The 27,836-nt window shown below is 43.5% G+C and overlaps 1 protein-coding gene across 1 annotated transcript; it reads right to left on the bottom strand.

Annotated features, from left to right (window-relative positions):
* Window positions 1-75: 75 nt before the first annotated feature.
* Window positions 76-26,919, bottom strand: LOC306932118 (equilibrative nucleobase transporter 1-like; the record flags this gene model as incomplete). The annotated part of the gene is made up of 12 exons (XM_079513820.1): window positions 76-216; window positions 3,809-3,932; window positions 8,346-8,532; window positions 9,872-9,979; window positions 11,570-11,725; window positions 12,103-12,227; window positions 14,670-14,809; window positions 15,331-15,423; window positions 15,504-15,580; window positions 15,697-15,743; window positions 17,035-17,164; window positions 26,727-26,919. 12 exons carry the CDS (start codon window positions 26,917-26,919, stop codon window positions 76-78), a joined length of 1,521 nt encoding a protein of 506 aa, XP_079369946.1.
* Window positions 26,920-27,836: the final 917 nt, after the last annotated feature.

Genomic DNA, 27,836 nt, shown 5'->3' with positions numbered 1-27,836 from the left:
TCCATAATGTATAAATGATAGATAAGGGGTCAGGACAACGAGGCCTTTTCGGGTGAAAAAAATGGGTTACAAAAATCATGGGATAAAAAGTGTAGCGCCTTCGCCAGGAGCTACACTGGTGTTGGTTCTGGCATCAGCCAGGCGACGGCAGTGCAGGTAGAGAGAGAGCGGCTGAATGAACGCCAGCAGGCTGAGCAGCGTCAGTGCTACATTCAACTGTATGGGTAGACAGAGAGGGGGCGAGTAAATGCCTGAGCAGAGCAGGCCTCAAGGGCCCCAAAACGCATCGACGCACATGCTTGTAATGCTTGTGATATCTAGTGGAGCAGATTAAGTCAATATATCATAAGAATCGTTCACTTGATGGTACAAGCACCAAAATTGGCACACAAGTGCTTCGGAACCTACTCTCTCAGAAAAGTACGTTGTCCACTTGAAAAAAACAAAATGGACACCATTTTTCAAGATGGCCGCCATTCGAGGTCGTTTTAAACCGTGTTTGAGCTATATTGAGCTATAAAATCCTATTTTGATGGCCTATACATCGAAATATATGTTTCTGAGTATGATAAATCCAATTCTGCATTTAGAACATCAAAACTATTTAATATTATAATGATACAATGGGAATTAAACGATAAAGTGGGGCATATTAAGTCCATATTCCATAATAATCCTTCACTTGGTGGTACAAGCACCAGATTTGGCACAAATGATGTCCAGGATGTACTTTCTAAGAAAAGTACGTTATCCAGCTGAAAATCCAAGATGGCCACCAGTTTTCAAGATGGCCACCTCGTCAAATAAATACGTATAACTTTACTGAACAGAAATGTGTGATCCACACATTGATCCAAACATCAAAATGAATGTATTCTGACTGGAAGAACTCAATGGTGTCAATTATTTAATTCCAATATGGCCGCCAGTTTTCAAGATGGCGGCTATTACGCAACTCAAAATTAGCGTTTTTGGAAGCCTTCTGATCACCGATATTGTTGAAGGGCAACATCATTCATTGAAATGCTGTGATCAAGCTCTATTGGTTTGTAATTTTGTATATAAGAGTTATGTCAAAGCACAACCAGGACACACTGGTGACATCACTGCTGTGAGACTCATGGAGCATGAGCATGGGGTTCAGTGTATGCTTGTAGCGTACTAGAGGTAGTTGTGGTTTACTAACTGTTGTAGTGGTGTACTCACTGTAGTTTGTAGTATACTTTAGTGTCCTAAATGCTATCTAATATGTGTCAGCATGGGAGAGCTGAGACAAGGGTAACAGGGATTCAGTTACCTGGATGGTGTACAGATCGCACAGGACTTGCACTGGATGAATGGTCGGGGTAGGTGTAGGGCACCAGATGCTTGAACCTAGATGCATCCCATATTTCAATGTGCTTTGTACGGTTGGGTGGTAAAAGGATATATACCCTCAGCCTTTAACCGTATAACACAAGATGTTCGCTACTAAAACTGATTGGAGGAAGTGTGTCAAACAGATACGAAAGAGGAGTTGAAGTCTCCCCGTATTTCCACCCCATTCGACCGTTATCTCTGTATTGGATAGGCGAAATCCTCCGTTATCAGCACCTTTATACGGCCAATATGGCCATACTGGCATACTCACTGTTTCAGTATGTCATTATCCAACCCTATTGTGACGGGTGATAATGGTATTTTTGTGTCACTGATGTCAATGACGGAGGCGTGCTGTGTCTGGTGGCCTTGAGCCACGTGAGACAACGTGCTGAGCGTTGCGACGGCCACCAGACCCGACTCAGCACCTTCCGAGTTACGTCCCGATAGGCAGAGGATAGTATAGTAGCCCCTAGTTTCCATGCGCCGACAATAGAGTTGGAAATGACACGTTCAGCCAAGGGTGAGTATGCCAGTATGGCCATATTGGCCGTATTCCAAGGTGCTGATAACGGTTGATTTTGCCTATCCGATACAGTGATAACGGTCGTGCCCATCATGCTAGACTCATCCAGATTGGATGATGGAGGTGGCAGTGAAGATACATTGAAGCAAAACAGTACAAAGTTAGTTAGTACCAAAAAGTACCAAAATTGTCGGCCAAATGTTTAGCAACGGAAACTCCAGTTTTCCACTAAGAGAGCAGCTGAAATTCAGAATGATCCTGGTGATGGACATGCAAAAATTCAAAGAGTGCAGTGGATGTGATCTCCCCCCATCGAAGCCCTGTATGACGATCGTTGTGTCAGCAAAGCTCGTGGACTTATGAGGGACCCAAGCCATCCCAACCGCAGAGATGCTTGCGGATGCTGCCACATGGAAAACGTTTTCAGTCTCAAAGCCACTGGAAATAGACTGCAAATAAGCTTCTTTCCCCAAACAATCAGATACATGAACGAACTGATAAGAACCGGGGCGAAAGTTTACCTAACTTTGCTACAACAGGGAAAACATGCACATGTATGTTACTATTTTTCTAGCACTCTTTATTCTATCCCTTCGTTTGCTGTGCTTGCTGTGTTTTTTGTTGTTTGCCATCTATGCCGCTGCATTGTCTGTAAGGAAGCCAAACTAAAATAAGTTTTACTCTTATGTACCTGTCCTGTACACAAGATGTGTACAGGACAGTAACAATAAAGTAACAATAAAGTCCAACCTTGAACCTTGATCTAGGTTAAAGCATCTGGTGCCCTACACCTAGCACGACCGTTCATCCAGTTCCTTTTAAGTCCTGTACGATCTGTACACCATCCATGTAACTGAAGTTCCGTTACCCTTGTCTCAGCTCTCCCACGGTGGCACATCTTGTCAATTCAGGTGCGGCTATCTAACTACAATACTACAACTAACTAAACTTCTAGTGGAGATATATACAGGGGCTAATTAGCATTAGGACACTAAAGAATACAACAAACTACAGTGAGTACACTACAACAGTTAGTAAACCACAACTACAGCACTGAACCCCATGCTGAGTCTAACAGCAGTGATGTCACCAGTGTGTTCCTGGTTGTGCTTTGACATCACTCTTATATAATAAAAAAAATACAAACCAATAGAGCTTGACCACAGCATTTCAATGCATGATCAATGAATGATGTTGCCTTCAACAATATCTATGATCAGACAGCTTCCGAAAACGCAAATTTTGAGTCACGTAATAGCTGCATCTTGCAAACTGGCGGCCATATTGGAATTCAATTCCAACACTATTGAGTTCTTACAATCAGAATACATTCATGTTGATGTTTGGATCATTAACACAATTTTACTTCGAAAACCTTTTTGTTGTTTTGTTTTTTTGCATTTGACGAGGCGGCCATCTTGAAAACTGGCAGCCATCTTGGATTTTCAGCTGGATAACATGCTTTTCATAGAAAGTACATCCTGGACATCATGTGTGCCAAATGTGGTGCTTGTACCACCAAGTGAAAGATTCTTATGGAATATTGACTTAATCTGCCCCAGCTTTTTGTTTAATTCCCATTGTATCATCATAATATTCAATAATTTTGATTTGCTAAATGCAGAATTGGATTTAGCATACTCAGAAACATACATTTCGATGTATAGGCCATCACAATAGGATTATTCAATCAAACTATAGTTCAAACACTGTTTAAAACCATTTTGAAAGGCGGCCATCTTGAAAAATGGTGGCCATTTAGTTTTTTCAAGTGGACAACGTACTTTTCTGTGAGAGTAGGTTCTGAAGCACTTGTGTGCCAAATTTGGTGCTTGTACCATCAAGTGAACGATCGTTTCAGTAATCCGCTCCACTACTAGGACCTCCTACTACCAAAGGGGCAGGTCCTGTCCATGTACTTACATAGAGTGGGTCACCTTCCAAGGGTCCTTCAACCAGAAGGACACAGGGGAACTGCAGCAGGGAGAACACAGCAGACAAAGCCATGATCAGGCCATACAGCTTCCCAAAGTGACATGGTGGGAAACTGCACACGCACACGGCCACACACACACACACACACACACACACACGATGAAAAGGTACAATTATTTTGGGCAGGCTTCTCACAAATTAGTTAGATTTTAAATTAAAGAATAGTGAAAGTATAGCCTATGGGTAAAACATATAAACTGTATATAAAATATCAAAACAAATATCACACATGCATAGTGCAAGTGTGTGACAGTGTTTTGCAGTCTCTTGTGGAAAAATAAATCACTCGTGTGAAACTCATCAAATCATCACATTCTGTGCTCATATACCAGTGTTGTTTTTGACAGCAAATTTTAATTTTAGGCATAGTCTCTTGAATAGTTTACATTTTAGTCACCTGGAATGTTTTAGTGTTAGTCTAGTTTTAGTCGACTAAATATTGTGGCGACTGATACACAACTCAGGAGCAGAGAGTCAGGTTTGCCCATTCACTAGGGCATTTATTGAATATAATTCAGAAATTAACTTGTCTTTCTTTCTTGCAGGGGAATGCAGTCAAAGGTAAGTTTCAACACAAAGTTCATTTCCAAGTCATACAGAAGATCTTCGTCGCTGGACTTTGTCGCTGGACGTCATAGGCGAGTTTGGATTACTTTCGCAGAGGATTCTGGTAAGTACTCCTGTAAGGGGTTCCACAGGTGAGTATACGGGGTAAACACAGTACTCCTGTAAGGGGTTCCACAGGTGAGTATACGGGGTAAACACAGTACTCCTGTAAGGGGTTCCACAGGTGAGTATACGGGGTAAACACAGTACTCCTGTAAGGGGTTCCACAGGTGAGTATACGGGCTAAACACAGTTTATCTCAGGCCTAGCGTAGCTCTTAGCTCAGTTCTTCCTCCCCACAGGAGGGGTATCAACAGGTCTAGTCAGACAGGTGGATAACAGTCGATAAATGCCCTCAGAACGGGTATTCAGAGGAATAAGTATTTCTACTCAGCCTGTACTCGAGTAGATGTACTCCTTCGGTGTACGCTGTGTACTGGGGCCGTATTTCTACTCCTTTTCCATACTCCTGTACTGTGGTTCCTTTCCTTCCATTTCCATAGGCGGATATTCACTTCATAATAGCCGGTTTAATGCACACGCCTTTCGGCTACGGAGCGTGTGCCCACTGCCCGGTATGTTGCCTGCGAGTGAGATACAGAGAGAATGCACTCGTCAGTATAAGGATTTCATCATATATCATAGAATGGTATTTGAAATAGTGGTGACTCGCTTACTGCCCAATGCTCCCTACCAACAGTCATTAAGACATGCGAATCCCTTGACTCCTTCAAAACCGCTCTCAAAGGGCACCTACGGATGGCTGCAATTCGAAACTGGCCCCCGTAAAATCTGAATCCCCCCCACCGCCCCCACCTTTTTCCCTCACTGTATATGTTTCTTTTCCCTTTTACCTCCATTATGATGAATTCCTGTTCTGTTCTTTGTCCATATAGAAGTGTCTATTTGTACGTCTCTAAATGTTTTGATGAATTGAACATGGTGGACCCTATTGTAAACAAGTGTAATGCTTAATTGGGTCGTCCACTCACAGTTAACAGCCTTTGTATTGAGTTTGTGCTTGAAATGTACTGTAATTCTGCAAACTGTTAATAAATATTTCAATCAATCAATCTGTTGCCCTCAGCCTCGCCTCGTCTCTGGAGAGTGGATCTGTTAGAGAGACAGCGAGCTTGCCCCTTTATACTGCTGCGCTCAGGTGCGCTGATGAATGCAGGTGCACCTAGTTGTCTGAGCTGATGATGAGGGATGTACCCATAGATATATATAAACTCTAGATGGCTCAAGGCGGAGTTTCTGACGTCGTTCACCCGGCAGCCATCTTACTTCGGGGCTACAGTACAGTATGTTCAATGGCAGCTCAAACAGAAACAGTCATAACTCGCTCAAATCTTGACGGATTTACAAACGTTGTCAACGTGGCCAACGGCGTCAACTTTGGGAGTGCCTGAGGGCTTGGGCACCCACTGAAAAAAGAATAAGGCAAATAGCACCCACTGAGATTAAGGCTGAAGATCCCCTCCCCCTGGTCATTTTGTCACGTAGGCACACACCTTTACGGTGTTCACAGAACAGGTATTCAAATGCTAATACGGTGGCTTTGTTCCAGTGACCGCACGGTTCATTCACACTCCGTCTCCTGCAGCAACACAACACTAACACAGTCAGCGGAGAGGCTGCTGTCTGTGTACCGTCGGCCCGTCTGTAAAGAGCCATGAGTCGGGAGGGGAGGGGAGGGCAGCAACACCGCCGGCCAATCTCCACACTGACTTGAGACTTGACAAACAGAGCCATCTCAGCAAAAATATCCCAAAACAATGTCCGGGGAACAGAACTGTTCCCTTTCCTCAGACTACTTTTACTTTAATTAAAAGGTAAGATGCAGTGGCTGTAATTTGGTCAAGGATCTTGCTTTCGTGAGCAATGGTGTACGAGATTGGTAATACATTGGTCAAATCATGAGATTGTTAGACCATCTGGGGGAAATAAATAAATAAATCTGCGTCGTCCCACCTAGCTAAAGGTAAAATCCACCCGCCGCTTATGGCTGAAACAATTTAATTATTTACTGTTGATCATGCTGAAATGTTGAAACAAGATGCTGAAACAATTTAATGTGTTCGTTAATTGTTGTGAACTGAAAGCGCGCACCACTGTATTTATTAGCAAACTGTAAATAAAGTACCAAAAAAAAGGTTTTTTCCCCGCTGCGGCCGGGGGGGGGGGGGGGGGGGGGGGTTTGGCAGGGAGGCGGGGTGGCTGGGGGGCGGGGCGGGGCGGGGGGCACCCACTGCCGTTATAGGAACCTGCCGCCCCTGAGTTACGTGGCTATGTCTTATCTCTGCTTTTTTTTTTTTATATATGAACGTCGTATAAAAGCATATAAGTATGCGGACGTGTCTGACGTTTATAACAAACCAAACCGTTTGAAAATCGGTTGAAAATTGAGCAAGTTATGGTCATTTAAGAGTACATGCCCCATAGACACAATGTTATGTGGCCCGAGGTAAGACGGCCGCCACGTAACGACGTCGCTCTCCATTGGCCAACAGCGCGGGTGAGCTATCTAGAGTTTATATATATCTATGGATGTACCTGCTTTCAATCACACAACCTAAAGGGTGGTGGCTTATCGGTGCTCTCTGTCTCCCTCTATTTCCAGAGCGGCACTTGCATGTTGGGCGGTAATTAACCACTGAGACACCACAATATCATACGATTTTAGTCGACTAAATCTACAGTTGATTTAGTTGAACAAAATGTATTTTGGCGAGCCTTGATGCCGTCGTATTTTTTTCACTTGCTGAAAATAGCAGCAGACATCAAATATGCATAAAATAATTTGGAATAGGAATGTATCCGATAACTAAATGAATAATACATATGTATATTAATAAGGACTAGGAAAAGAGGACCACTGGACAATGCCAGAATGTGGAAAATACCCCTCGGAAGTAATCTGATTACTCAAAAGTACTCAGTCTCATAAAACCCATGGAGTTCAAAGCCTTATACCAATGTAATCTACCCCAAATAGTTGGGTAAACACAGTTAGTGCCCTGTATTAAGCATGTAAGAAGAACAATGGGGCCATCTAGTGGGCCATCGTCTGTTCTATACTGGCATTTGATACTGCCACGAAAATGTTTTTTTATTTTATATTTTTAGTTTTTTCATTAACACATTTTTTTGCCATGTCAACTATAATAACCCTGTGACCAGTGTTGATTTCGTCGACTAAAACTAAGACGAAAAATGTTCGTCGACTACCTTTTTTCACTGACGAAAACGAAATGGAAACTAAATAAAAACTAAGCTATGATGACTAAATATACTGACAATTTCGTCAACAAATAAAAACTAGACTAAAAATGTTAGGAAGGCACTAGTGGACAAGAGATCCAGTATAAGTCATTTTACAATTAGTTGCATGCTGAAAATAGCTGATCTAGCCTTGTAGATCGGCTATTTTCAGCAAGTGAAAAAGAACACGTCATTACGACGGCTTCAAGGCCCGCCAAAATACATTTTGTTCGACTAAATCAACTGTAGATTTAGTCGACTAAAATCTTATGATATTTAGTCGACTATAAAACTAGACTAACACTAAAACATTTCAGGTGACAAAAATTTGACTAAAACTAAATGAAAACTATAGAGGGTATGCACATGCGTAAAGTGAATGGCAAATCGAGTGGCAAATTGAGTGGCAAAGTGAGTGGAAAAGCGAGTGGACTGTCATGGCCAGAAAGTAGTTTTTTGCCACTCAGTAGGTGTTCCCGCATAACTTCCGGGTTTGATGATGATGTCATGTCACGCGCATATACCCTCTATTCAAGAGACTATGACTAAAATTAAAATTTGCTGACAAAAACAACACTGCCTGCCTGTGACTCACGCTATGCTGACGAAGGCTGCGTTGCCTCCGTAGAGGAAAGACCTGTTGATGACCTGCAGCACGAAGGTGAAGTACTGGAGGGGCAGGTTGGGTATGGTGGCACAGAGAGAGAACATCACACACTGCAGCGACTCCAGGAGCTGAGAGAGAACCAACGACCTGAGCTCCACCTCCAGCTCACTCTCCCCTACGCACGCACGCACGCACGCACGCACGCACGCACGCACGCACGCACGCACGCACGCACGCACGCACGCACGCACGCACGCACGCACGCACGCACGCACGCACGCACGCACACACACACACACACACACACACACACACGTTGGGTACGGTGGCACAGAGAGAGAACAGCACACACTGCAGCGACTCCAGGAGCTGAGAGAGAACCAACGACCTGAGCTCCACCTCCAGCTCACTCTCCCCTACACACACACACACACGCACGCACGCAGCCACGCACGCACGCACACACACGATTGTCTCACTATATTTGTGGGGATGTCATTTTTGACCATTTCTTTTCTAATTTTTGAGCTGCTTGTAACTTGCTAAACCTACTACACCTTAAATGCCCTAAATACTAACACACACAGTGGTGTGTAGTTGGTGATCTGTATCTAACCAGGCTTTCATTTGCAATATCTCCCACATACAATATAGGATATAATTGTCAGAATAGATAACCTATACCCCGCCTTAACCCATTTAGGAATGAGGCCGATCCTCACCTAAGTTTTCTGTTAAAATATTACAAAAATGTTATGCTGCTATATACTGTACATAGCAACAAGAACCCCAAAAGTTATCGGCCCGAAGGGTAAAAACACCAAAAGGTGTTCCTGAAAGCACTCATCGTTTTAAAGGAGAGACTCCAGAAAGGGCGTTATCTCTGTTCGAAAAAGAGTATTACTGTCTGTCTCCAGATAAAATGTTGTTTATATAAAAGCTTTTTCAATACAGAAAGCTGTATTTTATAGCTAAATCCAGAAAATAATAGACTGTGAAAACAATATACAACATCCATTTTTCCATCCTGCCATTCTATCTCACTTCTATCTCGTTTGTTTTAGTCCAATGTGCAATATATGCAATATATAGTTACCTGAACACACAAAGAGAAAGATTTCACAAACAATAGGTCGGGACTAATTTTTGGGTCCCTGGAACATCATATTTTCAGATGGGGGTCTGCTGCCATGAAAAAGTTTGAGCACCACTGACATACTGTAGGAACGGAGGTTTTTCAGAAAACTGTTAGGATTTACAAGCCATTATTTTTTAGAATCGGCCCGCAGGTGTAAATGGGTTAATGTGCAATGTCACACATGTGAGTTTGTAGATCGGCTATTTCTGAACTAGGGCTTCAGTGAATAATGCATTATGTATTTTTGTATAGGTTTGGGTCAGACACCGAATTTGTCTTTTGGGTTTTCGAGAGAAAAAAAATGTGGGAACCGGCCTGTCCCAATACCCTCCCCAATTAAGTCCAACAGACTTATCCAACACAGGAAAAGTTTTACCTGCGGCTCTGGGCTTGCCCTTGTGTCTGTCAATGATCAGTCCGTTCCAGGGAGCACACAGCACACCACACAGCTGCGTGAAAGCAAACGCATCAAGGTACTGGCTCACTGCAAGGACATAAGAGAACGTTAGACAAAATAGAATGCAGAAATCACTAATTCAACATTGTAACCTACTGTATATCAGTACCAGTGTGGCATATCAGTAGCAGTGTAATCTGTCAGTACTGTGTACAGCTATTACACATCATTTTTTCTGTTTCCTTATAGATCAGCAATTTTCAATGAGCTGAAGTATAAATTGTGTTTGAGAGGTTAATGTATTAATGGGGCTTGTATTAATAATCTAAATCTGAAAATGAACTATTAATACTTAGTGTAGTCAGAGGCAAATAGTCATCATCATACCCGGAAGTTATGCAGGAACGCCTACTGAGTGGCAAAAACAATACTTTTCTGGCCTTGACAGCCAATACCTCCAAACAGAAAAGTCCTATCTGACTGCATTAAACAACGTTAAACGACATTACACGCACTTTGCCAAGTCACTTTGCCACTCGATTTCCCATTCACTTTATGCATGCGCATACCCTCTATACTATTTAAAGTATTTAATACCCTCTATACTATTTAAAGTATTTGCTTCTGAGATATATAGTGGAGTAGAAGTATAAAGTATACTGAAACATGGAAATACTCAAATACGTGACGAGTAAATAAATATACTTAGTTGCTTTCCACCACTGTTTTTGTGTATTATGTTTTACCCAGTGTGGGTTAGGGTCAGTCTCTGTAGCATGGGGTTGAGGATGTGTGTGTATGTTTTTACCCAGTGACTGCTCTCCCAGGGTCAGTCTCTGCAGCATGGAGGGTGTGTGTGTATGTTTTTACCCAGTGACTGCTCTCCCAGGGTCAGTGTAGCATGGAGGGTGTGTGTGTATGTTTTACCCAGTGACTGCTCTCCCAGGGTCAGTCTCTGTAGCATGGAGGGTGTGTGTATGTTTTTACCCAGTGATTGCTCTCCCAGGGTCAGTCTCTGTAGCATGGAGGGTGTGTGTGTATGTTTTTACCCAGTGATTGCTCTCCCAGGGTCAGTCTCTGTAGCATGGAGGGTGTGTGTGTATGTTTTTACCCAGTGACTGCTCTCCCGGGGTCAGACTCTGTAGCATGGAGGGTGTGTGTGTATGTTTTTACCCAGTGACTGCTCTCCCGGGGTCAGACTCTGTAGCATGTAGGGTGTGTGTGTATGTTTTTACCCAGTGATTGCTCTCCCAGGGTCAGTCTCTGTAGCATGGAGGGTGTGTGTGTATGTTTTTACCCAGTGATTGCTCTCCCAGAGTCAGTCTCTCCAGCATGGAGGGTGTGTGTGTGTATGTTTTTACCAAGTGAAGGCTCTCCCAGGGTCAGTCTCTGCAGCATGGAGGGTGCGTGTGTGTATGTTTTTACCAAGTGAAGGCTCTCCCAGAGTCAGTCTCTCCAGCATGGAGGGTGTGTGTGTGTATGTTTTTACCCAGTGAAGGCTCTCCCAGGGTCAGTCTCTGCAGCATGGAGGGTGCGTGTGTGTATGTTTTTACCCAGTGAAGGCTCTCCCAGGGTCAGTCTCTGTAGCATGGAGGGTGTGTGTGTATGTTTTTACCCAGTGAGGGCTCTCCTAGGGTCAGTCTCTCCAGCATGGAGGGTGTGTGTGTATGTTTTTACCCAGTGAAGGCTCTCCCAGGGTCAGTCTCTGTAGCATGATGTTGAGGGTGCCGATGAACAGGTAGTGTCTGAGCTGTATGATGGACAGGGACAGCAGTTGCCACAGAAACAACATGGATAGTACACAGTCTCTGAAAGTTCTCTCTGGCGGAGAGACTTCGACCATCCAGGAAAAGAAGAAGGGGAAGCAATAAGACAATGAAAGAGAATGCAGAGGATATTTTGAGAAGTCAAGTCTACACAAGTGATTTGAGAATCACTTGTGTACATACCAGTATTGTTTTTTTTGACTAAAACTAAGATGAAAAATGTTCGTCGACTACCTTTTTTCACTGACAAAAACTAAATGAAAACTAAATGAAAACTAAGCTATGATCGACTAAAACTAGACGAACACTAAAACATTCCAGGTGACTAAAATGTGAATAAAACTAAATGAAAACTATTCAAGAGACGATGACTAAAAGTAAAATCAAAATTTGCTGCCAAAAACAACACTGGTGTATACACACACCTTTACACAATATACACACCTTCCTTTGGGGGGCTCTCCTGGTCGACTGGAGTACCATCTGTAGCGTCGTCACCCCACGCCTGTGCGCCTGTGTGACCTCCAGCTGCCTCCAGTGCAGGACTGATGGTATTTTCACAGGTCAGCCTGGCAGAGCAAAGGTGTCACACACAGACACAGTCACGCACGCGCGTGTGTTCGAACCCGAGTCCTCCTCCTGCACAAGATACTTCTACGGATTCTTCAAGATGGAATGTCCACTTCATGAGCTTCTAGGGAGGAGTGTCTAAATTTGTATTAACAATTAACTCTACCATACAGATTTGCTAAAATAAAATTTGATTCATTAAATTAAGTTATGGGGTTGCAACTTTAACTCCAGAGAGTGTACAAATGGTCTGGACACACGTGCATTTGTGGACTCTTTGCAGTTAAATGGATGTTACTCTGCTGCAGTGTCAGAGAGATCCTGCACAAAGAACCTTGTTTTTTGAGGGGAACAAGCCCTTCCTATATCCAGCATTTTAGTGTATGTTCACAAACTTTGTCCTACACAAACATTAAATTCCCATTGACAATGAATGGAAAATTTTACGTCATAGTGTCTGAGCAAATAGACATTAGTAGTATCTATTTTACGTCATGATGATGTACGGTGATAAGAGCGCCCCTGCACTTCACACAGGTGTGATTTCATTCAATGCCTTACCCATATGTATAGCTGTCAGGTAAGGGGTAGGGAATCTTACCCATGTGTATAGCTGTCAGGTAAGGGGTAGGGAATCTTACCCATGTGTATAGCTGTCAGGTAAGGGGTAGGTAGGGAATCTTACCCATATGTATAGCTGTCAGGTAAGGGGTAGGTAGGGAATCTTACCCATATGTATAGCTGTCAGGTAAGGGGTGAATCTTACCCATATGTATAGCTGTCAGGTAAGGGGTAGGTAGTGAATCTTACCCATATGTATAGCTGTCAGGTAAGGGGTGAATCTTACCCATATGTATAGCTGTCAGGTAAGGGGTAGGTAGGGAATCTTACCCATATGTATAGCTGTCAGGTAAGGGGTGAATCTTACCCATATGTATAGCTGTCAGGTAAGGGGTGAATCTTACCCATATGTATAGCTGTCAGGTAAGGGGTAGGTAGGGATTCTTACCCATATGTATAGCTGTCAGGTAAGGGGTAGGTAGGGAATCTTACCCATATGTATAGCTGTCAGGTAAGGGGTAGGTAGGGATTCTTACCCATATGTATAGCTGTCAGGTAAGGGGTAGGTAGGGAATCTTACCCATATGTATAGCTGTCAGGTAAGGGGTGGGTAGGGAATCTTACCCATATGTATAGCTGTCAGGTAAGGGGTAGGTAGGGAATCTTACCCATATGTATAGCTGTCAGGTAAGGGGTAGGTAGGGATTCTTACCCATATGTATAGCTGTCAGGTAAGGGGTAGGTAGGGAATCTTACCCATATGTATAGCTGTCAGGTAAGGGGTAGGTAGGGATTCTTACCCATATGTATAGCTGTCAGGTAAGGGGTAGGTAGGGAATCTTACCCATATGTATAGCTGTCAGATAAGGGGTAGGTAGGGAATCTTACCCATATGTATAGCTGTCAGGTAAGGGGTGAATCTTACCCATATGTATAGCTGTCAGGTAAGGGGTAGGTAGGGAATCTTACCCATGTGTATAGATGTCAGGTAAGGGGTGGGTAGGGAATCTTACCCATATGTATAGCTGTCAGGTAAGGGGTAGGTAGGGAATCTTACCCATAGCTGTCAGGTAAGGGGTAGGTATAGGAATCTTATCCATATGTATAGCTGTCACAGTGATGTAATTAGGTTTTCAATGTAATGAGTCCCGGGATGCAGGGATGGACTTTTAGAAATGAGTCCCAGAGGCATTTCATGAGTGCCACTTCAACGACGTTAGGAGTCATATTTTGCCATTTTTACAAATTGCAGCATCTAACTCCCATTTAATTTTATATGGCTACAATGTGGTTATATTCATGTAGAAAACAGAAGAAGTCGAGGTCGTTTATTGCGTCCCTTAACTATGAACTGCGTTTTGGGATGCAAAATGCATTTTAATCTCTGCTGTCAGGTAAGGGGTAGGTAGGGAATCTTACCCATATAGCTGTCAGGTAAGGGGTGAATCTTACCCATATGTATAGCTGTCGGGTAAGGGGTGAATCTTACCCATAGGTATAGCTGTCAGGTAAGGGGTGAATCTTACCCATGTGTATAGCTGTCAGGTAAGGGGTGAATCTTACCCATATGTATCGCTGTCAGGTAAGGGGTAGGTAGGGATTCTTACCCATATGTATAGCTGTCAGGTAAGGGGTGAATCTTACCTATATGTATAGCTGTCAGGTAAGGGGTGAATCTTACCCATATGTATAGCTGTCAGGTAAGGGGTAGGTAGGGAATCTTACCCATATGTATAGCTGTCAGGTAAGGGGTGAATCTTACCCATATGTATAGCTGTCAGGTAAGGGGTGAATCTTACCCATATGTATAGCTGTCAGGTAAGGGGTAGGTAGGGAATCTTACCCATATGTATAGCTGTCAGGTAAGGGGTGAATCTTACCCATATGTATAGCTGTCAGGTAAGGGGTAGGGAATGCTGGATGTGGGCATCAGTAGGAAGGTCCTGACCGTGTGAATGACACCACAGGCAGACATGAAGAGGAAGCAGTCACGCAGAGAAACACCCGCCTCCATCACCAGCTAAAGAGGAAGGACAGGAGCGATGCTGTCTGAGATAATAACATGCTTAGAAGACACTACAGTACACCCTCAGGTATTAATTTGTGACAAGGATTTGTGTGTGTGTGTGTGTGTGTGTGTGTGTGTGTGTGTGTGTGTGTGTGTGTGTGTGTGTGTGTGTGTGTGTGTGTGTGTGTGTGTGTGTGTGTGTGTGTGTGTGTGTGTGTGCATATGCGGGCGTGTGTGTGGTAAATGGTGCATTTATCCAAGGCACTTTACATAGATTGTGTATTTACATTCCCCCATTCACACACACATTCACACACCGATGGCGGCGGAAACCATGCAAGGCACCAACCAGCACATCAGGAGCAATTAGGTCTTGCTTAAGGACACTTCGACACTAACTCTGGGGGAGCCCGGGTTCGAACTGGGAACCTTGCGGTTACCATCCAGCCAGCCCCGAGCCACCGCCGCCGTGTGTGGGTGTGTGTGTGTGTGTGTCTGCGTGCGTGTATACAGTACACACATGCATATTTCACCTTGATAATGAGGAAGACTGCTGAGGAAGAGTCAAAAGCTCCATTAAGTAGTGTGATGACGGTGGAGCGACGGGAGCCAAATAGGTTCCCGACCTGAAGCAGATAAAGACACGCAAATGGAAGGTGTATGTTTCATTAGAAGCGGAAATTTCATTACAACTTCAGTACCATACCTGTATGTTGGTGATCAGGAGCATCATGCCTCCCACAGCGATGAAGGAGAGAGCGGGGAAGAGCAGGTTGGAAAGGGCTGAGGGAGGAAAAGGTAATGTGACCATGCGATCCACAGCTGTCCGTAACTCATTTTAAGTTGCAGTTCAATGTGAGCTTCTAGCTACTTCTAGCAAGATGGAGGGGAGGACAAACCTGGACTTGAGAATGCCATACACAAGGTACCCGTGGTGTAGAGTAATCTGGTGGGAGAGAGAGACATAGAGAGAGAGAGAGAGAGAGAGAGAGAGAGAGAGAGATAGAGAGAGAGAGAGAATAACCAAGGGCTAGTACATTGAACTTGATAAGGGCTTAAAACAGTGATCAATGGTTCTGCAAATGAAAAATAAAAATCACACCATGTGTGAAGTGAGGGACGCGCTTATAATCCTACATCATCATACATCATCTCATTCCGGCCAATCACAATTTGCGTCCTCACTTTTGTCATCAATAATGTTTGTGTTTACACTGACCTAATGGGCACAAACACTCACAAAATGAATAGTCATAGGAAACGGTTTTCTTCGACGGGTGGCTGGCATCTCCCTTAGAGACAGGGTGAGAAGTTCAGTCACACGAGAGAGACTCAGAGTAAAAATGAATTGCATTTTTATAGCGCTTTTCTATGCACTACGTGCCTATACTCAAAGCGCTTACAATGGTTCATTCATTCATACATTGGGAGGTGAAGCGGCGAACAGTCAACGCCAGCTGGATCCTAAAACTGGATCCTAAAACAAGGATAATGATATGACCTAATTAAAAGCAATGCTAAAAAGGTATGTCTTAAGGTTTATTTTAAAAATGTCCGTGGATTCAGAGAGCCGCAGGTTTACAGGCAGGCTGTTCCACATTATAGGACCATAATAGCTAAAGGCTGCTTCTCCATGCCTTTTAGTTTTAGGTCTAGTCTTAGGAACCTCTAAAAGACCAGTTCCCGAGGATCTAAGAGCTCTTCCAGGCATCACGTCTCATATTTGCCATTGACAATGAAGGGAGAAATATAGGTCATACCGTATGTCCTTCAAATATGATGTAAATTTGTGGCAACACAAACATTAAATGCCATTGACAATGAAGGGAAAATGTACGCCCTACTGTATGTACGGTAGACGAGCAAATCGGCTAACCAATCACATAAATTCAGTTGTTCATGAGATGATGTATAATGATAAGAGCGCCCCTCGCTTCACACGGGTGTGAACACTCAAAACTAGTCATATAGGAAACGGTATAGCAAAACAATGTTTGCAGTGTTTACACAAACCTCAAAGTTGGACATAGGAGGGGCTCAAAAATAAATAAATAACACTTCATGCAAAGAAGCAAGTAAGAGCTCAAGTATAAGCTCAAGTGCATGTACATGTTGCGTATCAGAATTTACAGTTTAATACTTTAAATATTTGGAGGACATTTATATTTGGACATTCACCCAACCATTTCTTCAGTGTATCTGTTAATCCATCCTGCCAAACAATCAAAATGACTCACATTCCAACCAGTCGAGCCACTCTGGTGCCGAAACGGTCAAACAGCAAGCCATTGGGCAGCGTCATGAAATTGTTCAAGAAGGCGGCGATGGTGACGATCAATGAGAACTGCTCATCCTGTCCACTGCAGTCTGCGCGTGTGTGTGTGTGTGTGTGTGTGAGAGAGAGAGAGAGAGAGAGGGGGGGGGGGGGGGGTAGACGAGAAAGGATAAAACAGCTGAGATTTGGGTAATGAAAGAGTGTGTTCATATAATGCAACAGAAAAATCCTCATACTCACCCCTTGTGTGTGTGTGTGTGTGTGTGTGTGTGTGTGTGTGTGTGTGTGTGTGTGTGTGTGTGTGTGTGTGTGTGTGTGTGTGTGTGTGTGTGCGTGTGAGAGAGAGAGGGGGGGGGTAGAAGAGAAAGGATAAAACAGCTGAGATTTGGGTTCATATAATGCAACAGAAAAATCCTCATACTCACCCCCTGTGTGTGTGTGTGTGTGTGTGTGTGTGTGTGTGTGTGTGTGTGTGCGTGCGTGCGTGCGTGCGTGCGTGCGTGCGTGCGTGCGTGTGAGCCGGCGGAAATCTAGATGTGTGTTTTGGTTTATGTTATTTTCATGATTTGCTGTGTTTTATAATTTTGCATGCTGTAGAGTGAGATTATTGTTGAGTGATTTTTACTTTATTGTTTTGCTTATTTGTGTTTGAGTGTTTCATGATTTTGTAAACTTATCTTTCCACTGACTCCCTAACCCAATGAGTGCATCAAGGACCGAGTGACTAATGACCTGCACCTGGGCATGGGTGGGGCCGGTAATCAAGAGGCCTATATATTTGGGCTGGCAGAGAGAACACAAAAAAGAGACCTGACTCAGCCGGTTGATGCGGGAGAGTGGAGACAGAGCTGTCGAGCGTTGCCACGGTGACGGATGCGGACGTAGACGCCACGTACGCTAGAGACTGAGCCGGGGATTTCAAACATTGCAGTGAACTAAAAGTGCTGGTGGGGTAAGATTGACGGTTGGTAAACTGGTACGCGGCGGGTATTTGATGTAGCCCTTTTTTGGGAGCATCAGATAATCCGTACGTGAATGAGTCGAAAGAATTGGCGGCAGGAGGAGGTTGAAAGAAGGAGGATGGCGTCTTCTGCGGCTCATACGAGTGAGAATGATATGGAGTATGAGTCAGAGACAGATAAAGAAAGGTGGAGTCAAGTGTCGCGTGGGAAAAAGAAAGGAAGGAGGATTTCTGAGCTGAGTAACAGTGGAGGAGAAGAAAGACAGAGTGAGGCGAAAAAAGCAAAGAGGAGGGAGGAAGGAGAAGTGTGGAAAGTGATTGTGGAATTTGAAGAGACATCTAGTAGCAAGCTACACCCAGTCAAGCTGTCGAAAGCTATTAAAGGTGAAATCGGTCCGATTAAGCAAGCAAGGTTTCTGAGTAAAGGAAGGATGCTGATTGAAACTGGTAGCAAGGCGCAGCAAGAAAAGATACTGAAAATGAAGACACTGAATGAAGTGGGCATAAAAAGCCATGTCCCAGGGATAAATCGCAAAATACGTGGTGTAATATCTGGAGTCCCAATAGAATTGAGTCTTGATGATCTTAGACAAGAGATTAAAGGAGGCAAAGTGAGTGTTGAAAGGCGATTGTCTACTAGGTACCAGGGGGCGCTAGTGGACAGTTTGTCTGTGCTCCTTCAGTTTGAAGGGGACATAAAGGAGAAGGTAATGATTGGATTCCTGAGTTACTCAGTCAGAGAATATGTGCCCAGGCCTTTAAGGTGCTATAAATGCCAGAGATTCGGGCACATAGCAGGACAATGCAGAGCAAAGCCAAGATGTGCTAAATGTGCAGGGGAACATGACTATGGGAAGTGTGAGGCAGATGCCAAAACTAAATGTTGCAACTGTGGGGGAGAACACAGTGCTGCATACCAGGGATGTGGGGCACAGATTAAAGCCAAAGAAGTTCAGACGTATAAAATTCAAAATAAGGTGTCTTATGCTGAGGCAGTAAAGCAAGTAAACAGACCACAAAGTGGTGCAGCTGTGGGTGTTGAACCCTCTCCTCAGACAGTTCCAAAGCCAGTGAGTGTCATCAAGTGTTCACACAAGTGTGCCGTGAACAAGGAGACTTTAATGGTGGACAAAGCCAACTTTGTATTCTTCATTGCAAAGGTGATAAATGTAACAATGCAACAAGGGTCCAGAACTGATAGGATCAAGACTGTAGTGGATGCAGCAATAGAGTACCTAAAAACAGAGGGTATAACGACAGATATGGTACAGGAGGAGCTGGGAAAGGATAATGGGGGTCCTACTAAGTAGTTTAATCATGGTGTTCCTCATCTTGCAGTGGAATGCCAGGAGCTTAATATCAAACGGGCAAGAGTTTAAGAGGTACATAGAGCAGCTAAGTGTTAAACCAGATATTATGTGTATACAGGAAACATGGATGAAACCACACTTGGATTTCAAAATTGTAGGCTATAACTCGGCTAGACTGGATAGGAATAAGCAGCAGGCAGGGGGATGTGCCACGTTTATTAAGGAGGGAATACTATATGAGAGAGTCCCAATGGAGGCTGAAACTAGCTTAGAGATCATTGTTATAGAGGTCTGGGTTAATAAAAGGAAAATGACGATTGTTAATTTATACAATCCATGTAAGAAAATGAAGTTGGAGGATCTGGAGAGGGTGGGACAAGGGCAAGAGGCTATCTGGTGTGGGGATTTTAATGCCCACAACACGTTATGGGGAGGAAGGAAAACGGATGACAACGGGAAAGTGATAGAGGAGCTAATGGACAATAAGGGTATGGTTTGTCTAAACAACGGGGGAGGGACAAGAATAAATGTCAGCAATGGAGTAGAATCAGCACTAGACCTCACAGTAGTAACAGATTCATTGGCAGGAGTATGTACATGGGAAGTAAGAAAAGAAACGACTGTCGGAAGTGACCACTACCCCATAATAACTGGAGTTGAATTGACAATTGAAAAGTGCAACACAGAAGGAATGAGGAATTGGGCCTTTAGTAATGCAGATTGGGAGGCATTTATGGAGGTCAGTGAGAAAGAGATGTTGGAGGTCGATGTAAGAGAAGGTGTGGATCAGTTAAATGAGTCTGTGTGCAGAGCCATGCTAGAATCTGCAGGGAGGACAATTAAGAGGAGAGAAGGTAAAGGGAAAAAAAGGATGGTACCTTGGTGGAATAAAGAGTGCGGTGAGGCAATCAAGACTAGAAACAAAGCGTTTAGAATATTAAGAGGAACTCATAGTTTTGAGAATCTCATTGAGTATAAGAGAAGCCAAGCAGATGTAAGGAGATGTATTAGAAGGGCAAGGAAAACCTGTTGGAGGGAGTTCTGTAATTCGGTGGGAAGGGAGACGGAAATTGGACGGATCTGGGGCATGATTAAAAAGATGAATGGTGTCAAGAGAGAATATGGCTACCCGGTTTTGAAGGAAGGGGAAATAATAGCAATGAAGGAAGAAGAAAAGGCGGAGATGCTAGCAAGGGCATTTGTTAAAGTGCATAGTTCAAGAAATATTAGTGAGGAAGGGAAAAGAGGAAGGGAGACTACATTAGCAGAAAATGAAGAGTTAATGCAAAACGAGGAGGAAAATGAGGATTTATTGAACAAGGCATTTATAATGGCAGAAATGAATCGTGCACTAAGGAAAACAAAGATGACAGCACCAGGAAAGGATCAGATCTGCTATATAATGATAAGTAACCTAAGTGATACATCGAAAGAAGTGTTATTGGAGTTATACAACAAAGTTTGGAAGGAGGGCAAACTACCAGAAAGTTGGAAGGAAGCGGTTATTGTTCCAATACCCAAACCGGGGAAGGATAGTTCAAACCCAGATAATTATAGGCCCATTGCACTTACATCTAATATATGTAAGGTAATGGAGAAGATGATAAACGAAAGACTAACGTACTACATGGAAAGCAGAGGGTTTATAGCGAAGTATCAGAGTGGGTTTAGGAAGGGAAGGAACACTATGGACCCAACTGTATGTCTGGAGCATGAAGTCAGGAAGGCCCAGATAAACAAGGAAAGCGTGGTAGCTGTGTTCTTCGATATTGAGAAAGCGTATGACATGATGTGGGTAGAAGGACTATTGATCAGACTAAGGAAATTAGGAGTTAAAGGGAGAATGTATAGATGGATTAGAGGTTTTCTAATAGGGAGATCAATACAGGTAAGAGTAGGAAAGAGCTTGTCAGGGAAATTTAGGATAGAGAATGGAACTCCGCAGGGGAGCATAGTTAGTCCACTGTTGTTTTCGATCATGATAAATGATGTCTTTAAAGGAGTAGAGAGTGGTATGGGGTTTTCTTTGTTTGCGGATGATGGGGCAATTTGGAGGAGGGGGAAAAACGTACAGTTCATTGTAAAGAAGCTACAGGAGGCAGTAAATAGAGTGGAAGAGTGGTCTTATAAATGGGGTTTCAAGTTTTCGGTAGGAAAGACGAAAACAGTGTTCTTTACCAGGAAAAGAGTGGGAGAGGAGAGTAAGATATGCATATACAAACAGGATATAGAAAGAGTGAAACATTTTAAGTTATTAGGACTGTGGTTTGATGAGAGACTAACATGGAATATACATATTCAGAAAGTTGTGGACAAGTGCAAAAAGGTTATAAATATAATGAGATGTCTAGTGGGGAGAGAGTGGGGGGCGGATAGAATGGCATTAAAAGCTATATATAATGGACTAATCAGAGCAATAATAGACTATGGGAGTGTGGTGTATGGGGCCGCAGCAGAGACTCACTTGAAAAAGCTAGATGTTATACAGTATCGTGCATTGCGTGTATGTACAGGAGGCTTCAAAACAACGCCCACAGCAGCTCTGCAGGTGGAAATGGGGGCTATGCCCATTGATTTAAGAAGGATGCAACTGTCAATGAACTACTGGGTACACTTGCAAGGGCATAGTGAGGAGCACCCAGCTCAAGACACGTTAAAGCATTGCTGGGAAAAAGAGGAAAAGGAGGTCGGAAATTTTGGATGGACAGCGGTACAGAGGGCAAAAGATATTGGAATTGAACACCTACAGTTTAGTCCAACAGTACCATGGCCAACAGTCCCTCCCTGGGTTCTGCCGGATGCTAAAGTAGACTTGACCATTTTGGATAGGAAGAACAATGACAGAGAGTTTGTGTGTAATTCCTGGATCGTACAAGAATATATTAACGGATTCTACGGATATGTAAAGATGTACACCGATGGGTCAAAAAGGGCAGACAGTAAGGTAGGAGTGGCATTTTGTGTCCCAGAGTTTAAGGTAAGGGTAGGTAAAAGGATCAACGATGAGGCATCTGTGTATACAGCAGAAATGATTGCTATACTACTGGCAGTACACTGGGTGGAGGAGGTTAGGCCACTAAGAGTAGTGATATGTTCAGACTCAAGCTCAGTGCTAAAAAGCCTACAGTGCAGCAACTCAGAAAGTAGGCCAGACATTCTAATAGAAATAAAACAAATCTTGTATAGGATAGGGATGATGGGCTTAACAGTGGTGTTTATGTGGGTACCGGCACACATTGGAGTGAGAGGAAATGAGGAGGTGGACAAGGTGGCAAAGGAGGCGACAAACTGTGGCAACATTGAGATGGCAGTGAAAGTTAGTAAGATGGAGGGAAAGAGCATTATTAAAAGAAAGATGAAGGAGAGATGGCAAAAGAGGTGGGAGGAGGAGAGGAAGGGAAGATGGTTTTATGGAATTCAGAGGAAAGTAGGAGAGGAGAGGGGAGCAGGAAAGAGCAGAAGGGAAGAGACGGTAATAACACGTTTAAGATTTGGACATACAGGCCTAAATGCGGCATTATTTATGATAGGGAAACACGATACAGGGAGGTGCGATCATTGTGGGGAGGAGGAAACAGTTGAGCATGTCATGATGAACTGTAGAGCGTATGAAGGAGAAAGGAGACAGTTAAGGGAGAATTTAGCAGAAATAAAAGAAAGGTACGACTTAGTGAATATACTAAGAAAAGGGTCAGGAGACAGGTGCTATAGGCACCTTTTTGAATATCTGAGAGTGACCAGTCTTATTGATAGAATATAGGTTGATGTGGTAAGGTAACTCAGGAATCCAATAGGTAGGAGGAATAAAGACACCAGTAGGTGGCGGTAATGCACAGTTTTGTTTGCCAACCGCCAATAAACCCCACAAGAAGAAGAAGAAGAAGAACACAAAAAAGAGAGACTGAGCAGAGTGTTTGGGAGAAGAAGTGGAGAGACGGACAAGGGGCAGCCACCACGGCTGGGAGCCAGGACACAGCCGGGGGCCAGTGGTAGCCATGTCGTCGACCAGAGAAGGGCTGTAAGCGCCACGACCACGACCCCCATGGGGGGGCCAGTGGTAGCCATGTCCTCGACACTATAAGTGCCACGATCACGACCCCCAGTGTGCGCCCTTGCCATGGAGGGGCTGCCCAAAGACGAGATATGGAAGGCAGCAGATGGGCCACAGCACTACCATGCCATAATCAGAAGGGCTCAGGTTAACACCTGGGCTTGTCTGTAAGTACCCGATTTGTAGTGTTTCCGACGTGTAGACCGACCTGTACTTCCATCATTAAAGTAGGACATTGTGAAACGGATGAACTGTGCCCAGTGCTCTTGTGTTTCAGTGACCAGAAGAGTAGAAGAAACGGATGAACGGATTTCAACCTTTGACTGTCCCCGCAGCCCGCACCTCCTCCTGCATTTTGCACAATTGTTGATTTGCACAGACACAGTATTGCAGATTGCACATTGTGGGAAACCATATTTTAAAGTTGTTGGCAAACACAGAAATCAAATGCTTACTTTTCGCAGATGACCTGCTGCTGCTGTCTCCAACCAAGGAAGGACTACAGCAGCAACTTGATCTCCTACACAAATTCTCCCAGACATGGGCCCTGACAGTGAACCTAACTAAGACTAAAATCATGATACTTCAAAAAGATCCAGCCGCCAAAACCATCATTCTTTCCTAAATACAATCCCACTAGAACAAACAAAAAACTATACCTACCTTGGCCTAAACATCAGCAGCACAGGGAACTACAACCAAGCTGTAAAGGACCTGAGAGACAAGGCAAGAAGGGCATTCTATGCTATCAAAATAAACATCAAAATAGACATCCCAATTAAAACCTGGCTTAAAATACTGGACTCTGTGATAGAACCAATTTCCCTCTATGGTTGTGAGATCTGGGGACCATTAGCAAACCATGACCTTGAAAAATGGGATAAACACCAAACCGAGACCCTACACACAGAATTCTGCAAATCCATTCTCCGTACCCAGCGAAAAACACCAAATAATGCATGCAGGGCAGAATTAGGACGATACCCACTCATAATCAAAATAAAAAAGAGAGCACTTAAATTCTACAACCACCTAAAAGAAAGCGACCTAGACGCACTCCATAACAAGGCACTCACACACAGCGAAACTCTAGAGCAGGGGTGCCCAAAAGGTAGATTGTGATCTACCAGTAGATCACAAAGGCTGTGCAGGTAGATCACATGTCATGCCCCTAAAAATATATATGATTTAAATATAATACAAATATATTTTTTGGCATCTGCCACTTGAATTAAGGTGACTTCATTGATTGACATAAAAAGGGCTCTTGTCAAGAGTGTCGCGCACATACGGCAGTAGCATTACAAAGAACACTACCAATTCCATTTTCCCCACTCTATTTCCCATTCCAAGTGCGTTTGTCTTTTCAGCAATCATATTTTTTGTGGGTAGATCTTGTTGAGCTGGTTATTTTGAAATAGCTCTTAAGTCACAAGTGTGGCCACCCCTGCTCTAGAGAGATGCCCCCTCAGCCAGCTGGCCCTGGAACTCCGGGCACAAACACAAACAGAGCCACGAGATAGAAAACCCATTGGACTAAACCAAATTATAAAACAGCAAAAGGAAAACTACCTGACACATTGGAAAGAAGCAACACAAAAGCAGAGTAAACTAGAAAAAGTGCCCTTCCGGGCCCAGGTCTCCACCAGGAGGATAGGAGTGTGTGTGATGTTTAGCAAAATGTTTAGGAGGATGTTTTTTTTTATTTGTTTTTGCAACAATTTTCTTCATTTTGTTGAGGAAATGCAGAGCCAGATCACTCATAGCATCTCTGAGGATAGAATTCAGGATGAGCAGGACATGTGCAACATTTCGTACAAAACGGGCCACTCCTGCAATCTTAGCCAATCAGTGAAATCCAACAGACTTGTCTTGATCACATGACTACAGAGATCATGTGTACCGATTGCCATTTCTTCATACGCCTTTGATGGCAATTGGATGATTTGAGGCATTTTGTTCCAAAAATGTGTTATGCAAAAATCAACCTGTTGGTGGCGCTATAACAGGCCAATGTGAAAAGGGTGGGATATATTCCTCAGCCTAGTAAGAAAATGTGTGAAAGATTTCACGTAAATTGCATGCTGATTTGAGGCTTTTGTTGAAAACGGGGCAATATTGCAAACTGTGAAAGCCAATTATAGCCAATTAGGATGGAATATGAAATATCGGACAGATCCGACTTGAGCACATGACCATAGAGATACTGTGTAACGATTTGTGAGATTTTTGGACAGAATCTGGAGGAGTAATATCAAAAAATGTATTTTACAAAAGTCGGCCTCCTGGTGGCGCTATAAAAGGCAGATGCGGAAAATGCAGGTCAAAGGTTTGTCCTTGGCCTCTAGGGAGTGTGCATGCAACGTTTCACGCAGATCGGTGCAGTTTTAGGTAAAACATGTGAAAAGCTGCCTCATGGTGGCGCTATAACAGGCCGTTCTGGAAAATGCGGGGCAGAGGTTCATCGTTGGCATCCAGGGAGTGTGTGTGCAAAGTTTGGCATCGACCGGGTTAACGGCCGGAGATTAGCTGGTAACGGAAGGACGGACGGACGGACGGACGGAGTGCAAAACATACTCTCTCCCCATGCCTTCGGCCTGGTGGAGACAACTAGAATGCTATCTGGCCCTAAACAGAGAATACGCAGTGGCAGAATACCTGAGCACCGTGACCGACCCAAAACAAAGACAAATCCTAACTACACTTCCTAACCATCTGTCCATTGTACCAAGACATCAGAGACACATACTTCCCACAGATTACAACCACACACGGAGATTTTGAAAACATGACCAATGACAAAAAACTCCCATATCTGCTGGGCGAAGTACAACAATGTGCAAACAGCAGCAAGATTCGTGAGTTGCTGTGATAGGAGAAGGATATCAAACGGAACACAACCACCCTAAAGACTAATCATTGTGTATATTCCTGCACTATACCTGCATCCAGTGATCTTGGTACATAGAAATTGATCTATTGAATATTCTGACTTTCAAATGTACATCTTTTTTGTTTTGATTGTATTGCTGTATTGTTGTATTGTGCTTTCTGCTTTGGCAATGTAAACGTATGTTTTCTCATGCCAATAAAGCCCTTTGAATTGAATTGAATTGAAAAATTGAATATGCACCCGCACTTTGAAACAGTGTACTTTAATGAAATGTATGTTCTGTGACTGAGTCGGCCACCCGTCACATGTGTGTGTGAAGTCATTGACTTCATTGACTTCTACATCTTGCCTGCACAGCTGGGATAGATAGAAGGACATTCAAGTGGAAATCTGAAGTCAAAAGGATATGTGTAAGAAGACCAGAGTGAGCAGCACTTACCTATTATTACTTGTGTTCCGTTGACATCTGTTCTGTTGACACACAGCGAACTGAAGTAGTCCTCCGCCCTGAGGACAAAAACAAGGGAAGCCCATCCGAACAAAACCCCTGCGAAACACAGGCACTCCACCAGACCCGAAGCTAGTGTGAACCAGCGGCGCACCCCGGAGGTGCCAGCACAAGTCAGCAGCATCGTACCTCACACACACAAGCTCTATAGATGCAGGCAAAGCACTGCAGCACAGCTGCACAAAGCAACACACAGTGGTGTCCTTGGTCAGCTTTCCTGACTTTACCTGAGAGAAATGGAGAGGGAACAAATTACTTAAGCACTAACACAATTTACAATTTAAATTTAGGCATTTAGCAGACGCTCTTAATCCAGAGCGATTTACAGTAAGCAAGAACAAAACATGGTAATACATCAAATACATAAAAAACAGTCATCATGAACAGTGGAATATCTATATAATGAAACTATGAGTATACACTATAGAGTGCTATGTCTACATAATGTCTACATAAAATACAATCTAAGTTACATAAATTGAGCCTGTAAGGTCGTCAAGGCTAGGTCAAGTGCTACGGCAAGTGCTACAGGCTAAGATGGAGTCTGAAGAGGTGTGTTTTCAGACTATGGCGGAAGATAACACAATGACACTCTGTACTATTGTCACAAAGCAGGTGGAAAATTATCATACAAGTAAAAGCAAAGTCTATCTCGACTATGTCCTATCAATAAAGGCAGAACCCCCAATCTTTTTTTTAAATTATGAAATCACATCCGTGTGAAGTGAGGGGCGCTCATCATCATCAAGAATGGTGTTCCCTTATTGGCCAAGCGATCCCACCGACATCTGATTGGTTAGCCGATTTGCTCGTCTACATACCTGTATGACGTGAATTGTCCCTTCATTGTCAATGGCTTTCAATGTTTTGATGTTTCATTTACGTCATATTTGACTTCCGTCAAATTTGACCTAATCTCTCCTTTCATTGTCAATGGCAAATATTGAGACGTGTGAGAACTAAAGCTGTATATAGGAGTGCCTAGCGCCCCTCAATAATGTGAAGTGACTCAGTGAGGGGCGATCTTATCATCATACATCA

This window comes from Electrona antarctica (assembly GCF_951216825.1).
Source record: "Electrona antarctica genome assembly, chromosome: 2".
NCBI classification, from domain to species: Eukaryota; Metazoa; Chordata; class Actinopteri; order Myctophiformes; family Myctophidae; genus Electrona; species Electrona antarctica.
The sequence above is the reverse complement of the archived record's forward strand: the minus strand, read 5'-3'. Positions and strand labels throughout refer to the sequence as shown.